The 14,918-nt window shown below is 34.5% G+C and overlaps 2 protein-coding genes and 1 long non-coding RNA gene across 7 annotated transcripts in view; all 3 read right to left on the bottom strand.

The window, feature by feature from the left end:
- The window catches only part of OWL1 (DNAJ heat shock N-terminal domain-containing protein), a 267,015-nt gene that overhangs the window by 103,080 nt on the left and 149,017 nt on the right, over positions 1-14,918 (bottom strand). For all 5 annotated transcript variants that reach the window (XR_016356106.1, XM_089800118.1, XM_089800116.1 and 2 more), the window contains exon 8: positions 5,684-5,737. Coding sequence is in view for 4 of the 5 variants with exons in the window: in XM_089800118.1 (XP_089656244.1) it covers positions 5,684-5,737 (54 nt within the window). In the remaining variant the exon portion in view is untranslated. The remainder of the gene's footprint in view (positions 1-5,683; positions 5,738-14,918) is intronic.
- LOC149538806 (uncharacterized) lies at positions 11,258-13,552 on the bottom strand. The gene is made up of 5 exons (XM_089800120.1): positions 13,347-13,552; positions 12,746-13,143; positions 12,425-12,648; positions 12,127-12,314; positions 11,258-12,031 (listed from the first exon to the last, which is right to left on the bottom strand). Exons 2-4 carry the CDS (start codon positions 12,971-12,973, stop codon positions 12,227-12,229), a joined length of 540 nt encoding a protein of 179 aa, XP_089656246.1. The 5' UTR covers positions 12,974-13,143; positions 13,347-13,552; the 3' UTR covers positions 11,258-12,031; positions 12,127-12,226.
- Positions 13,555-14,479, bottom strand: LOC149538805 (uncharacterized). Its single transcript, XR_016356107.1, has 2 exons — positions 13,729-14,479; positions 13,555-13,583 (listed from the first exon to the last, which is right to left on the bottom strand). It is a non-coding gene; the product is annotated as an uncharacterized LOC149538805 (long non-coding RNA).

The following is a 14,918-nucleotide window of genomic DNA, read 5'->3' as shown; positions in this document are numbered from 1 at the left end:
TCATGGAGAGCTCCTCTCTGTATGCATTGAGAGGATGATATATGATGTTGTGTAAGAGACCTTGTTGTGACCGAACAACAAATCTTTGTGGAATCAATGGGTAATTTGTTCTCTTCTGAGCTAGCAAAGAGAACAAGAGGCCCTCAATCCACAGGTAGATCGTAAAAGTTTAAAACACTTGCAATTTTTCCATTTGATAAGTTATGTTTTCTCTTTTTTCATTGCTTTATAACTTATTAATACTTTATTTTGTTGGCGCTAAGCATCAAAGTTGGGGTGGCAATACCCCCAATCTAAAGCAATTTGCTCTCAAAATCTTGTTGCCATGTAGCTCATCACATTGTAAGTGCCATAGTTCAAAATCTCATTCTCTACCACTTATCGGCAAGGCAAAAAATGAAGTTCTCAGCAAATATCAAAGATAAATCAGCAGCTTCTCAGGAAATATTGGGAATTTTTAAAATGACTTAAAATTTAATTAGAAATACATTTAATTCAATAAGAATATGCATCCAATGAGTTAGTAAATGAGTAAACAAACCAAACAAGCAGCTCTAGATATATATAAATGCAATATGTAACAAAATTGCATCCTCGTGTGGAATGTCGATGGTTGGCAGCCATATTCAAAGACTCTTAACTCTCAAGCAAACTAGAAATAGAAAATTGTCTTTGTAAAAAGATAATCAAATACAAATATCAAGTAAAATACGAAACTAATCTACATCTTTCTCTTCCCCTTCCCCATCCTACTAAAAAGAAAAGGAATTTGGAAAACTTACTTGTGAATCCGGATTTGCTTCCAAAATCTCTTCAAATTCACTTCAAATCTGCTTGTGATCGATCTACGAGTCTGCCCAAAACTATTTCTCTCTGCCAAAATCCTTCTCCTCTCCTCAAAATTGCAAAATAAACAATAAATGGGCAAATCGTTGGGGGCCCCTATTTTACTGGTGCCACCCGAGAGTAGTTAAATTATCGCGAGACTTGTGATTTATCACAGAGAAGTGGCCAGCTTATCAACAAGAATTTAAGGTCTTCTCAAGTTGAATTTCTCGCTAGAAAACCTTAAGTTTTCTCGGTTTACAAAAGTTCTCGTGAGAAGTAGAGATATCTACCACTTCTCAGAGAGATTGTAATCTATGGTACGTATTGTATGTTGTGCCTTTTTTATGCAATATAATCTTAAGTTGTGCATAAAAAAGGCACAACATATAGTACATGGTTTACTTGATTTGGACAATATAGATCCTTATTTTGATTAATCAACACAAGATTTGGGTCCATTTGTTTTCAAAGGTTGGCATTGCTGATTTGGAGAGGCAGGCAATGGAGGAGGGGGCTGGATTGAATTTCACACCGGATAACATTGAGGAGAACGATGAGGAGTTAGATGTGGAGTCATTACTAGAAAGGCAGGAGGAGATACATCCAAGATAGAGAGCGAGTCAACAGGGACACCAAGTGAGGAGGCACAGCCATAACAATCACGCCTTGTGCAAGGTTCCTCTTAACAGTCACATTCACATTAGACTTAACAGTCACGCCTTGTGCAAGGTTCCTCTTCTAGGACTAGACCCTCTCCCTTTTATGCTAGTATAGTTGGGAAGAGGAAGATGTAATTGTAATGATGTATTTGTAATGTCCCCATCATTAAGATTTGACAGTGGTAGTAATAATTGTAAGATCATAATATATCTAACTAAATATTTCAAGCTTTGTTTGCATGCATACATATATCATTTAATATAACATTCATAATGAAAGTTCTCCACCAAGCATAACTTGGATGATAGGATCATATTATGAAATTCAGAATGAATGCCCCCCACCAAGAAGATCTTGGATCATATTATGACATTCGAAATGAGCGTCCTCCACCAAGAAGATCTTGGATCATATTATGACATTTGAAACAAATGCCCTCCACCAAGAAGATCTTGGATCATATTATGACATTCAAAACGAATGTCCTCCACCAAGAAGATCTTGGATCATATTATGGCATTCATAGCGAATGTCCCCCACCAAACATAGCATGGATTGTAGATATTATATTCATCCAATCTTTTATTACTTTAATTATTGATTTCATCATATATAGACATATATATATATATATATATATATATATGCTCATTAAAATGACTATTTATTACTTTAGCATTTGCATCTTATAAATAGATAATTATCTATTAAATGATGTAAGCAATGAACATACCTTTTTATGAGTCAAACGATTCTTTATACTGACCCCACAACCTTGTTATATGCTTGCATTACGGGACCCTTCTTATCCGCTTACCAACTGTCGGCATAGCTCCTCTTACTATATGATATGGGATCACACTAAGTGAATCATCGGTGATGTTAACCACACCTTCTTCCACGTAACCTGATATATTGGATTTAAGTGATAATGTATTTGCTTCTATTTTTGAATGTCCTTCCCTTAGGTTCTCGACTTATGTGTCGACCTCTTCAAATGGTGTCTTGATTTCCTATCAAGTCTCTATGTGTCCTTTGTATCTGGTACTATCAAATGGTGCCTGCTAAGATATGTTTTTCCTTCCTTTATTTATACCTGTGGTGCTTTTAATAAACTTGGTCCTCGTCTCCCATTTTTCTTCCCCAATGACCTTTGTTTGATTTATGTTTCATTGGTGGTCAAGGGGAGGCCGTGATCCTTTGACCCATAACTATTATCATTTATTACTGAATAGGTTGACTTTTATATTATTATATATGATTAATTTTTTCTATTATAATAAATTCAACTATTATTAGTATGTTTCTATTATTAAGTATTGATGATAAATCAATATGATAAATTGACTAATTTTATGGATACTTATTGGTCAATGTAAATGGTCAACATTAAAATGATTAATGAGGTACAATGGCTTATTAAGAATGAATCAAAAACATATATTTTTATAAGATTTATGTGATTATGGGGTTATGACAGTATTTATTTCTAGTTTGACAAAAACTATTTACTATTTGCAATCAGCATTCTGCATGAGAATGTGATTTTGTACTCCCCTTGCATAGATTTAAAGTTTGCTTGGTTTTTTTGTAATCTCTTTAATTAACCCATTGGATGCATATTCTCACCAAATTTTGTAAAGAAAATATATTTTTAATTACATTTAAGCTGTTTTTTAGGTTCTTGAGTTTTTCCCTGAGATGTTTTTGAAAACTGGCTGAATTTTCATTGAATTATTTCTTTTGGGCTTGGTGAGGCTTTGCCGAGTGAGATTATTCCATCTATGCCTAGAACTATGGAAGTAGTTAAGATATAGGAGTGTGAGTCCTAAAAGTGAGACATGGACAAGAAGATGGTATCCTTGTAGAAGAAGAGGGCTTGGGAGTTGGTTCCATTTCTTCAAGTAAAGAAACGAGTGAGATTATTCCATCTATGCCTAGAACTATGGAAGTAGTTAAGATATAGGAGTGTGAGTCCTAAAAGTGAGACATGGACAAGAAGATGGTATCCTTGTAGAAGACAAGGGCTTGGGAGTTGGTTCCATTTCTTCAAGTAAAGAAACCAAGGTAATTAATCTTCAAGATAAATATTGATTTTGATGGTAAAATTGGACTATAGAAGGTGCGATTAATGATAGAGAGTTATTAACAAATTCGAGGAATAAGTTTTAGTGAGATGTTCTCTTTAGATGCAAAGTTAACTTCCTTTAACAAAATTCTTATTTGTTGCTGTTGTCTGAATTCTAAGAGAACCTTTTTGCATGGGGAACTGAAGAAAGAAAAGTGCATGATACAGTGTGAGCGAAGTGCTATGAAAGGAAAGCAAAGCTTAGCTTTTAGTATAAGAAAATTCTATCGATGAATTAAAGAAGTTTCCTAGAATTTCTTATTAGAAATTTCTTAACATTTGCAATGAAGTTATGGTTTCCCAGAAAAAAGTTTGATTATTGTGTTTTATCTAAGCAAGCTTATAATATTTGCTTTCCTATTATTGACACGTGATGACATGTTAACCAATAATTATAACGAAATTCTGACGGTGAGTAAATCTTAGCTTTCATTTGACTTTGAAGAAAATGGATCTTGGGGCTGCTAAGTTTATATTGGTTATGCTGATTAGGAAATAAAACATTAACAACACATGTCAGTTCAGTTAGTAAAGATATTATAGCTCTTGTGCAGTGTCTCAACAAGCAAGATTGTCAGCCATATCAACTACTGAAGATGAGTGCATGATAACTTCAGATGATTGTGAAGAAGCCATGTGGGATTGTGATTAGATGCTAGCCTAATATATAATGTAGTGATGATAAAGAACGAGAATCAGAATTCAGTTCGTTTGGCCAAGAACCCTACATTACATGGATGGACAAAATACATTAATGTAGTTTGAGACATGGTGGAGGATAAGAGGGTTTTGGTTGAGTAGGTGGACATTTCAATGAATGTTGTGTTTTCATCAATGAAATTGGTGAGCACAAAAAAGCATCTATTGGTGCAAACTAGTTCTGGCCACTTCTACCCCTAGGTATGGAGTAAAATTTATATTTTTGATCCCTCATTCAATGTATAGAGCAAATGGAAGGTTACTAGGAATATGTCATACACTTTGAATGCTTTACATTAACAACAATATTGAGGTCTATACAACCTTGCCTTTTTGTTTTTTGTCTTCTTGAAGATAGTTCAATTGAAACCAATGCAAATAGATATTGCAAACATAATAATACAATAGCAATGAAATAACAAAAATAACTCCTAGAAAATACTATTCAGAAATACCCATAAACAAGAGTTTCAATTTTTGTCTTCTTGAAGATGGTTCAATTGAAACCAATGCAAATCAATATTGCAGAGATAATAATACAATAGCAATGAAATAAAAAAAATAACTCTTAGAAAATATACTATTCAGAATTACCCATAACTTGCAGCCCCTACCTGACAAATTTTGGGGAAATCGGCAGGCGTTGATTGCAAGTTTTTCTCGGAATTACTCATCAGGCAGAAAAACTCGGCGAGTTTTTAAAACTAGTCGAGTTTTAAGCAACTCTTCCATCTATGATTCTAGGGTCATCAACAATAGTAGACAAAGCAAGAATACAATGAAATGTGATTGGTTACACCTTCCAAGTGCTCTCTACATTGCTAAGTGGAATGTTTGTCTAGTGTCGTATGAGATTATTCTTATTTTGAACTTTCATCTACATTTGTCCCATCTAGCTACCTCCCAAGCTCTAGTTCAGCCTTTGGTGCGGTCTTCTTGATCTCTGGCACTATTTTGCACCTTCTCTTTCAATTCTCTACATTGCTCAAAAATAGAAGTCCCAAACTCTCTAATGTTGACATTCTGACTTTTACTTCTTCAAGACATTTCTCAATAGGAGCAGCTCTGACATCTCTATAAGAAACGATTCCAACTATAAACTACCTTCTATGTCTCAAGATTGCATAGAATGTATCCATTACCGTTGACAAGGGGACTGTCCATACAGGCATATAAAATATAGTGTGTACACTTTCTTACTAATTTACAAGGAAAAAGTTATCAAAACATGTATAAGGCTCCAGCCAGCAGATTTATAGAGCAACTGTTGAACTAGAAGAGAATTCAAAAATGATACAACTGTAAAGGCAATGCTCGAGATGATAGGAAAGAAATGCTAATGGTAAATAACATTAAAGAAAGACTTACTGGAACAATTAGCTTTTGACTACCACGGTGAAGCTCAAACTTCCAAAAGATTCCCTGCGAAATTGAATATTTAGTTTGATAACACATTAGTATACATAGCACAAGCAATGAGCAAATCTTTTCTATGTCTAGAGAATCACTAGTGGCCTAAAATAATCAGATTATCCAATTACCATATGACAATAATATCTGCTAGATGGCAACAGATTATTCCATGCTTCGTGCAATTGAAATCAAAACTGCAAAGCATAGTACTAAAAAGAATTTCAAAGCCCTGGTGAAAAACAAATGAAGAACACCAAATGTTTGTGGCCAGAAAGAAAACTAATCTTGAATTATTGTAGCCAACCATATATATATATATATTAACCCCAATAGACAGTAACAATGAGGAGTATATATTTGAAGCAACTATCTTTAAAATCCAGGACTTGTGTTCTTTGTCAAATATTTGTATTTCCCTTGCTCCTTTTCTAAATTGCCAAACACTTAAGGATCCTGCCCCTTTGTTCATTTTTTTGTATGCCACGCTAGTATAAAAGCATTATTAGCAGATATGAATATCAAAGGATGCACTATTGACAGTTCTAACATACAAATTCAAGTTTAGAACCCCTACGAAAAAAAATTCACCATACAGAACAGTGAAAATTGATGAAAATGGACTTAGATAATCCTATCCTAGCTAATATTTTTAATTCTTGTCCGCAAACCTCCCAAACTAACTTTCATGCCTGCCATAACCTGCAAAAGTTTTTTATTGCTTCCTTATGAATCAGCATCATGACCTTAGTGCTGCCATAAACAGCAGGTTTTTGGAGTGCAGCATTTTTTAGGAAGTAACTGCAGCATAATTAATATATTTTGGGAGAGTTTGTTTGCAGTGACCACCTTACAAGTCATCATTTTTCTAATTGGCTTTGCATAATCATAATATTGAGTACGTTTGTGTGATTTTGGGGTCTTCTAACATCGCTGGTAATACTTAAAATTATGATTTTTCTGTCATATTAAATATTGTTGTTCAGCACTTAATTTCTAAATTATTATCTGTTGCTTAGTCGTTAATCAGTCTGCTACTGCTATTATATCCTATTACAATATTCTCATCAATTATTGTCGAATCCCTACAGTTAAATGTTATCATTAATTACCACATCTGGAGTATAAAGGGTTAATAATTATTTCTGCAATTCCATTCTTCCAATCAGCTTTAGCTAAAACTTTTAGACTTTTAATATTAATGTCAGTTATTGATAGATCAAATAAAAGCACAAATTACATATTGCTAGCTTGCAATTTTAGCTCCTTTGACGTTATAGATAACTACAGTTTGATTGCACTTAGGTTCACCAATTTTTTCCAGTCATTACCATAATGTAAAATCACAGACATAAATAAAAATTGTAGAAATATTCTGGAGGAATTTTAGTGTCATTTTGATAGATGTATGCTTGTAAAATTAGTTATTGCTGATCATTACAAATAGGATTTCATTTTATAGTCTACCATTTATTTTAGTTTCTTATAATCGTGAAATACAAAAAAGAAAATAGCATATTTCCTAAAATTTCTAAGAAGGGACATCAGTTTATGAAAGATTGCATATTGCACTTATTGCAACTATCATGTTTCTAAAAATAATTGTCAGCATAGTATCCTTATGATCCCCAGATAGCCGAGAAACCTTCGGTACAGAAGTTCAGCCCTGAAATGAAAACATAATATGTGACATGCTGAAAACGTTCTGTACATTGGTGGAAGATCACAGCAGCATCTCCATAACGTTTTTATAATTTGATACTGCAGAAAAGAGTTTCCCTCCCTTCTACATCCCTCAGGGAATGCTGTAGTTTTGTAGTATAAGCATATCAAAAGAAAAACACTAATCCTGACATTCTATCACATTATTGACAGATGTATTTCCCCTATCATAGTTTTAGTGTCAGCACAACTTTATGTGTATATGGAGAACAACCTTATATACATAACTAAGAAGTTTCATGATTGAAACTTTCATCCAAGCATAAAAAACAAATAAGGGCTTTAGGGTACTTAATATGTAAATAGAAATAGAACACAGACAATTAAATGGAAATGAGAGGAACAATTTGATTTCATTCAAGAATGAAGGAAGTGGATCCCTCTTACTTTGTATGGAAAACACTTTAAAAAAAATATTTTACATTCAGTTCAGTATACAAAATCCTTTTGATGTAACAATAAGCATCTTTTTCCAAACCTATACTAAACAGGCATGTAACAATCCTAGATTATGTCTGAGCCTCTTTATGACAAGAAAAATACAGCAAAAAAATCACTTGCGTAGAACCTAAAGTTGCTGAATTGGGTACAAAATTGGTAATGAGTACATGGGTATCAAATGGCCCAAAGGCATAATTTTTTATTTTTTATTTTATTTTTTTGTGTAGGGGAGGGCGGGGGTCTGCATGCGTATGAGCATGCATGCACACAAATGAAGCTAAATAAAACAATTAAGTATATACATATGATAAACAAAAACATTACAAATTTCAAATTTTTAAACATAACTTTGTAATCAAAATTCAGATTTCAATATCAAAAAGATCAAACTAGAATCTCATAATTGACGAGTTCAGAATTCACTAATCAACAATGTTAATCTTATGAAAACGAAAAATGATCAAACTAGAATAACTAAACATTTCAATATCTAAAAACACAAACTGCACCCACAAGAGATTCATTTGATAATCCAATTCGAGGATCTTTCGTACCCAGAATCACCTGAAAAATCCTATGATGCAGCGATTTAGAATTGAACAACAATGTCTTCCACGGAAAATATGATCTATTGCAGAAAAAGTGAAAACTTCTTGCACAACAATAAGAAACTTTGTGCAACCTGACTTCCATGTTAGTGGAGTCTACAGCTTGCACAATTAATACTGGACCGGTGCCATGCAGTTGGTTCTTTCGGAATTTCATAACAAAAAAGCCAATCATGTTCTACCTTCATTGTTATGATTTATTTATTACAATTGTAGCTGGGACAGTAAAATGTCATCCTTTACCTGAAACCATCAATATTAATTTTCAGTATTAATAATAATTGTAAGCAAGTAAAATGGCTAGCAAAAAATACATTGCCATAGTTTCCACAATTATATAAACACTGAATTTATTCATTTGGCCATAGTTATCCAATAAAAATACTTTCTATTTAAACTATTTTGAGTTTGGTAATCTGAAGTTAAAGGAAATTTGCAATATTGACAACATTTGGGGACATATTCAGTGGTGATAGCATTGCTGTCCAAGTGTTTGACAATGTCAAACAATTACTTTGCATAGAATTTGGTGTCCTAGAGTTATAGCTAGTTGGGGTTATTACAATGGTATCAAAGTGGTTTCCTGCCTGCCTACAGGAATTGGGCTCAGTTGTTATTTTGATCAGCGCTTACTTCGAAGATTGTTAGACTGATCTTGTGATTCAAATTTCAGCATTATGGATGGTGACAGGAGGTTTGGTATTCATTATAATTTATACCCGCAGAGGGCGTACTTCTCCGCCTAGGTATGGAGAATCAAGGTATTGTGAAACAGCTGGATGTGCTAGTAACTGAGTTGAATCAAAATCACAAACAGATGACCTCACTGATTTTGAATCCGAGATTTGAGCAGAGCATAATATCACTTTTTCGAACAGTTGCAACTACAGATGCGCGGGACATTTCTCATGGGACATCACAGGAGGATTGTGATGAGAATTCATGTTAGGTTAAATCAAATGATATAGTTGTTGACATGAGCCCCCAAGATTGTGTCTTTGATGGCAATGCAGTGATAGTAGAGGAAGAAGCATGCGAGGATACTGTCATATCAGCAGCAACTTCTGCACATGTTGAGCCATCCATTGAGGAGTTTAGTGATATGCATGCGGTTATTGAGGTGTGTTCTAATGACAGTACACATGTTATTGATGATGAGGTGAGTGATGTAGAGACAGACTTATTTTATGCTACCGACCAACACAGCCTTGAGGTTCAATTCGTGGACAATCCTATTTTTGACATGGATGCAACACTATCTTATGACAATCCGTTGTTTGAGGTTGATATTGATCGCTCACCTGATATTGAAATTAGCGTACTGCAACTACGTATAATTTGTTAGTTTTTAGTGATCTTCGATAGACAAAACTATTACAGTAGATAAGAATAATAATAGATATTCTTACTTGAATAAATGCAGATCAGAATTGTTCTTCAAATGGTGAATGTTCTTGACTTGCTAAGATGCAGAATATCTTCCAATGAATATTGCTGATAACACGTACTGTAGAAGGAATATGCTGATTGTCTTTCAATGAAGATAAAAGAGGAGAATGCTGAGAATTTATCCTACAAAATTAATCTGCAGATCGCTAGGACTGTAATGCCTTGTATTGATTATCTTTCCCATCGATCTGCACTTATATTTATAAGTGTGAAAGGTCATGCCCCTCGTAGAGTCATGACATGCCTCTGAAGAGGCATGACTAACCAACAGTTTAGTTAAGACAAACATAGCAATACAAGGAATTATGTGATTGGCGGTAAACACAAGACCCCCAATAATACACGTTATTATGTTTGTCGATAACATAGACATTTCAATGTCTGCTGATGATATTCATATTACAATGTCTGCCGATAATGATAATCATCCAAACATATGTTATGACAATTATACAAACATATATACATACTATATATATATATATATATATATATACATCTAATGAACACAATTCACATAACATAGTTTTATCATTACTTGTATTGATGCTATACATCAACACTCCCTCTTAGCAAGGGAGAAGTAATACACATTTAGAATAGAATATCTAAATACAATATCTAATTTTAACACTCTAAAATAGTGACTAGTCAAATAATTAAAATCACCATGCTATGAACACTATCATAACATATATTATGATCTCGAATTGTCTGAAACAATATCTAGAGTAATCATAATGGATTCATTATCAGTGATCTCTAATTGTCTGAAACAATATCTAGAGATGTCCACAGGCCTATCATTTCCAAGATCATCACCTTACAAACGATTACCTTCTAAATATATATGTCCATGAAAGATCGTCACCTTTCATTACATATCTGATGCAACTAACCAATAACAGAAGCATAAACTCACATGAATTGAAAACTTAAATTAAATATTCAATACAATTTAATCATACCAAGTTTTCTTCTGAAGTAATCCAACTTTACTTTAGCAAGAGGCTTAGTAAAGATATCTGTTGTTTGCTCATTAGTATTGATGTACTCCAGTTGAATGACTGCTCGATCCACCATATCTCTAATGTAGTGGCAAGGAATTTCAATATACTTGTAACCATAGTTGGAAAACTCGCCAAGCCCCCCAAAAGTTTAATCGGGAAAAACTCGGCGATTTTAAAAAAAAAACTCGGGAAAAACTCAGGAACCTAAAAAACCGTTGAAATTTAATTAAAAATACATTTATTTTGCAAAATTTAATGAGAAGATGCATCTAATAAGTTAATTAAAGACAATACAAAAGAAAGAAAGAAAGTTTAGATATATATAAATGCATAATGCGTACAAAATTGCATTCTGATGCAGAATGCTCATGGTAGGAAGCAAAATAGTAAATTACTAAATAGTTTCAATCTGTCAAACTAGAAGTAAATACTAAAAGTCTAAATACATCAATACAATGTCAATCACATCTTCCTCTTTCCACTTGCACTAGCAAGAAAGTGAGGGGGTCTAGTCCTAGAAGAAGTGCTCCGCACTGGGATAGGGCGTAAGCTGCGTGACTGTGAACTTTGTGGCTGTGCCCCCTCGCTCGACGTCCCTACTGACTAGCTCGGCGTCCTAGAAGAGGATGCATCTCCTCCTAATGGTAATGCCTGATCCTCGCCTGAATCATCATCATCCTCGTCCTCATCCTCAATGTCAACCATAGTGAACTAAAAATCAGTGTTAGCCTCCCCCTCCATGGCCTGCCTCTCCAAATCAGCGATCTCATCTGGTGTAAACAATAGACTTGGCTCCTGTGCTGTCCAATCAAAATAAGGATCTATCTCATCTAGATCAAGTGGACCAGGTAGTTCTAAGAGCTGTGCCTTTTTTATGCGCAACTTAAGATTATAGTGCACATAAACAAGGTCATTAAGCCGTTTTTGAGTCATTCTGTTTCTTTTCTTTGTATGGATGGACTCAAATAAGCTCCAATTGTGCTCACAATGGGATGAGCTACAAGGTTGGGATAGAACTCTGAGAGCAAATTTCCTTAAATTGGGGGTATTGCCACCCCAACTTGCCCACCAAGCATCTGCAAAACAAAATTAAAAAAGTTATAAAGCAATTAAAAAAAAATCAGAAGCACAACTTATCAATTAGCAAAAGTTTTAAAGTTTGACGCTTTACCTGGTGCTTGAGTAGATCTTGCTCTCTTTGCTAGCATAGAAGAGAACAAAGGACCCCTTGATTCCACATAGATTTGTTGTTCGGTCACAATAAGGTCTCTCTACTCTTCACTTGATATCATTCTCTCAATGCATTTAGAGAGACTTTCCATGACCTCTCCATTAGGATCTGAGTAGGAATCATCAGCCCTAAAACAAATAGAAAATGATATCAAGTCTTACTACACAACGTTAAAAGGTAAAGTAAAATAAAAACTTATTAAAATCCCAACTTCAAGGACAATCAATTATCATAGTACCTGAATTTGGGATTGAGGAAGTAGCCTGCTGCATGAATAGGTTGGTGGAGCATATTGTTCCACCTCCTATCAATTATTTCCCAAATGCGGTCAAATCTGAAATTGTCCCCGTGATAGTAACTTCTAACAGCCTCTTTCACCCTATCCATGGCCTCATAAAGACCTCCCATTGGGGATTGTTGCCCATCACATGTGCGCAAGACTAGAACCAAGGGCAAAGACATCTACATTTGAAATTTGAAAAATACAAATTAGTTAATAACATAGTAAGTTATGAATTGATAATGAAACTTGAATAAACTAAAAATATAATGAAGTTACCTCCACAATCTCCTTAGCCTTTGCAAAAAAGCTATCATCAAAGATTATTCGTGCCACAGCCTCTCCTTCGGGCTTCTTTGAGTAAGATGAAGCAACCCAATCAGCACACACAAACATTTGCTTCAAAGCCAATATGTGGTCAAGAATACTTTGCAACATCAAGAAGACCGTTGCAAACCTTGTCATAGCAGGTCTCATCAAATCTTTGCCTTTAGTGGCTTTTCTCATCAAACTGAGAACCCATGGGTGATTATAGATATATTTTGTGACTCGCCTAGCATCTTCCACAACTGGACTCACCCAATCAAGTTTTCCTATGTCCTCCAAAAGAATGTCAAGGACATGTGCTGCACAAGGTGACCAAAAAAGTGTGGGATGCCTCTCTTGAAGGATTCTACCTAAAAGATTAGCAAAAAATCAATAATCAGTAACAAACTTTCCATATTTAGTATTTACAAATTACATCAAATCTAAATTGAATAATACCATAGCATTACATTCATGATTCATATTAATTCAAATATAAAAAATTAAATCTACTTGCTGCCACATATGCTGTTGCATTATCTGTGATTATTTGCACCACATTCTCTATTCCCACCTCCATGACAACATTCTCCAACATTAAAGCCAATGTGGCTACATTTTTCACTTTGTTGGAGGCATCGACAGATTTCCAAAACACCACATCATCTTTGCAAGCAATCAAGAAGTTAATAATAGTTCTACTTCTTCCATTTGTCCACCCATCAGTAAAATGGTGCAGCCATACTTCTTACACTCTTTCTTTTGGTCTTCTATCAACAATGTTGCCCTACCAACCGCTTTGTCAAGCAACCTACAAAATTTAGGTGTAATATTAAATAAAGTGTAAGTGTTAGTAAAAAATTAGGAAATAAGTTATAACAATTAAGATGTAAAATATAACAATGAATTAAAGTGAATCACAATTATTTACAACTACTAAATAGTAAAATACTAACCTTCCACTCATATCCTTGCGATTAAGCGGCTTGTACCCTTTGCCTAATATTGTCATTGCATCCACCATATTGACCCAATAGAGACTATCAGCAACATTCATTGAGATATTGTTGAAAAATCAAAAATCAGCTGCTGCAATATCAATTTGCTCATGCACCTCCTTAAACCATGCAGTGCCCTCTAATGATGGCTGTGCTCCAAGTGTGTTCTTGGGCACAAAATAACCACCTATCCCTGATGGGGATCCGGATGGTGATGATGAAGAAGTAGGAGATGTAGAAGAAGTGGAACCGGTAAAAGAGAAATTTTGTTTGCGGATCTGTGGGCCACGAAGAGATCCTGGTATGTTCTCAAGTGCTTCTTCTTCCTCATGCATATCAAAAGGAGCTCCTTCAGATTCAGCTATGGCTGTCCTCATAGTTAATTTTGCCCTCTCCCTATTCAATTTTTTCTCTTCAGCAGTTGCAAGTAGGGCATTGATGAATCTTTTTTCTTCATCAATTACCTTGAGACAAGGATTTGAGTCATGTTTCTTTATGCCTGCAAGGTGATAATTGAGGCGGTTTATGCCTCCAGAAATAATTCTCTCACAGGGAATGCATATCACCTTCCCAATATCATTTGGACTTGGAGCTTCATAGGCATACCGTCATGCTTTATCTCTTGCATTTTTAGGCCGAGTGCCTATATATCCAGATGGGCATGGTGTTTGTGGCCACTCTTCTTGCGGGTTTGTCATTTTTTTAATGGTTGACCGCTGCCCTACACACAAATATATAGAAAAATGAATAAACAAAGTTAGAACTTAGAAGCTAGGGTTTCAAATGATTCAAACTTCAAACTTCAACCATATCCTTAGCAAACAACAAACTTCAACCATATCCTTAGAAGCTAGGGTTTAAAATGATTCAAAATGATTTTAAATGATTTGAAAACATTCACAAACAACAACAAAAACAAAATAACATTTGTTATAAAACTATAAAAAGTTTTCAAACTATGATAAGATGAACATACCTGGAAAGAAATTTGTCTTCTAAAATCAGTTAGAATCCTCTACAATCCACTCAAATCCGCCTTGAATCACTTGCAATCAGCCAAGAATGCCTCCAAACCTTCTTCTCTTCACTCCTCAAGGCTCTAAACAATGCAAATACAACAAAGAATGAGAAAAAACACACTCACTGCC

The sequence above is a fragment of the Cupressus sempervirens genome, chromosome 9 (genome assembly GCF_028749045.1).
Source record: "Cupressus sempervirens isolate cs-2001-9-10 chromosome 9, ASM2874904v1, whole genome shotgun sequence".
Classification (NCBI taxonomy): domain Eukaryota; kingdom Viridiplantae; phylum Streptophyta; class Pinopsida; order Cupressales; family Cupressaceae; genus Cupressus; species Cupressus sempervirens.
This window is presented reverse-complemented; position numbering and strand designations above follow the sequence as displayed.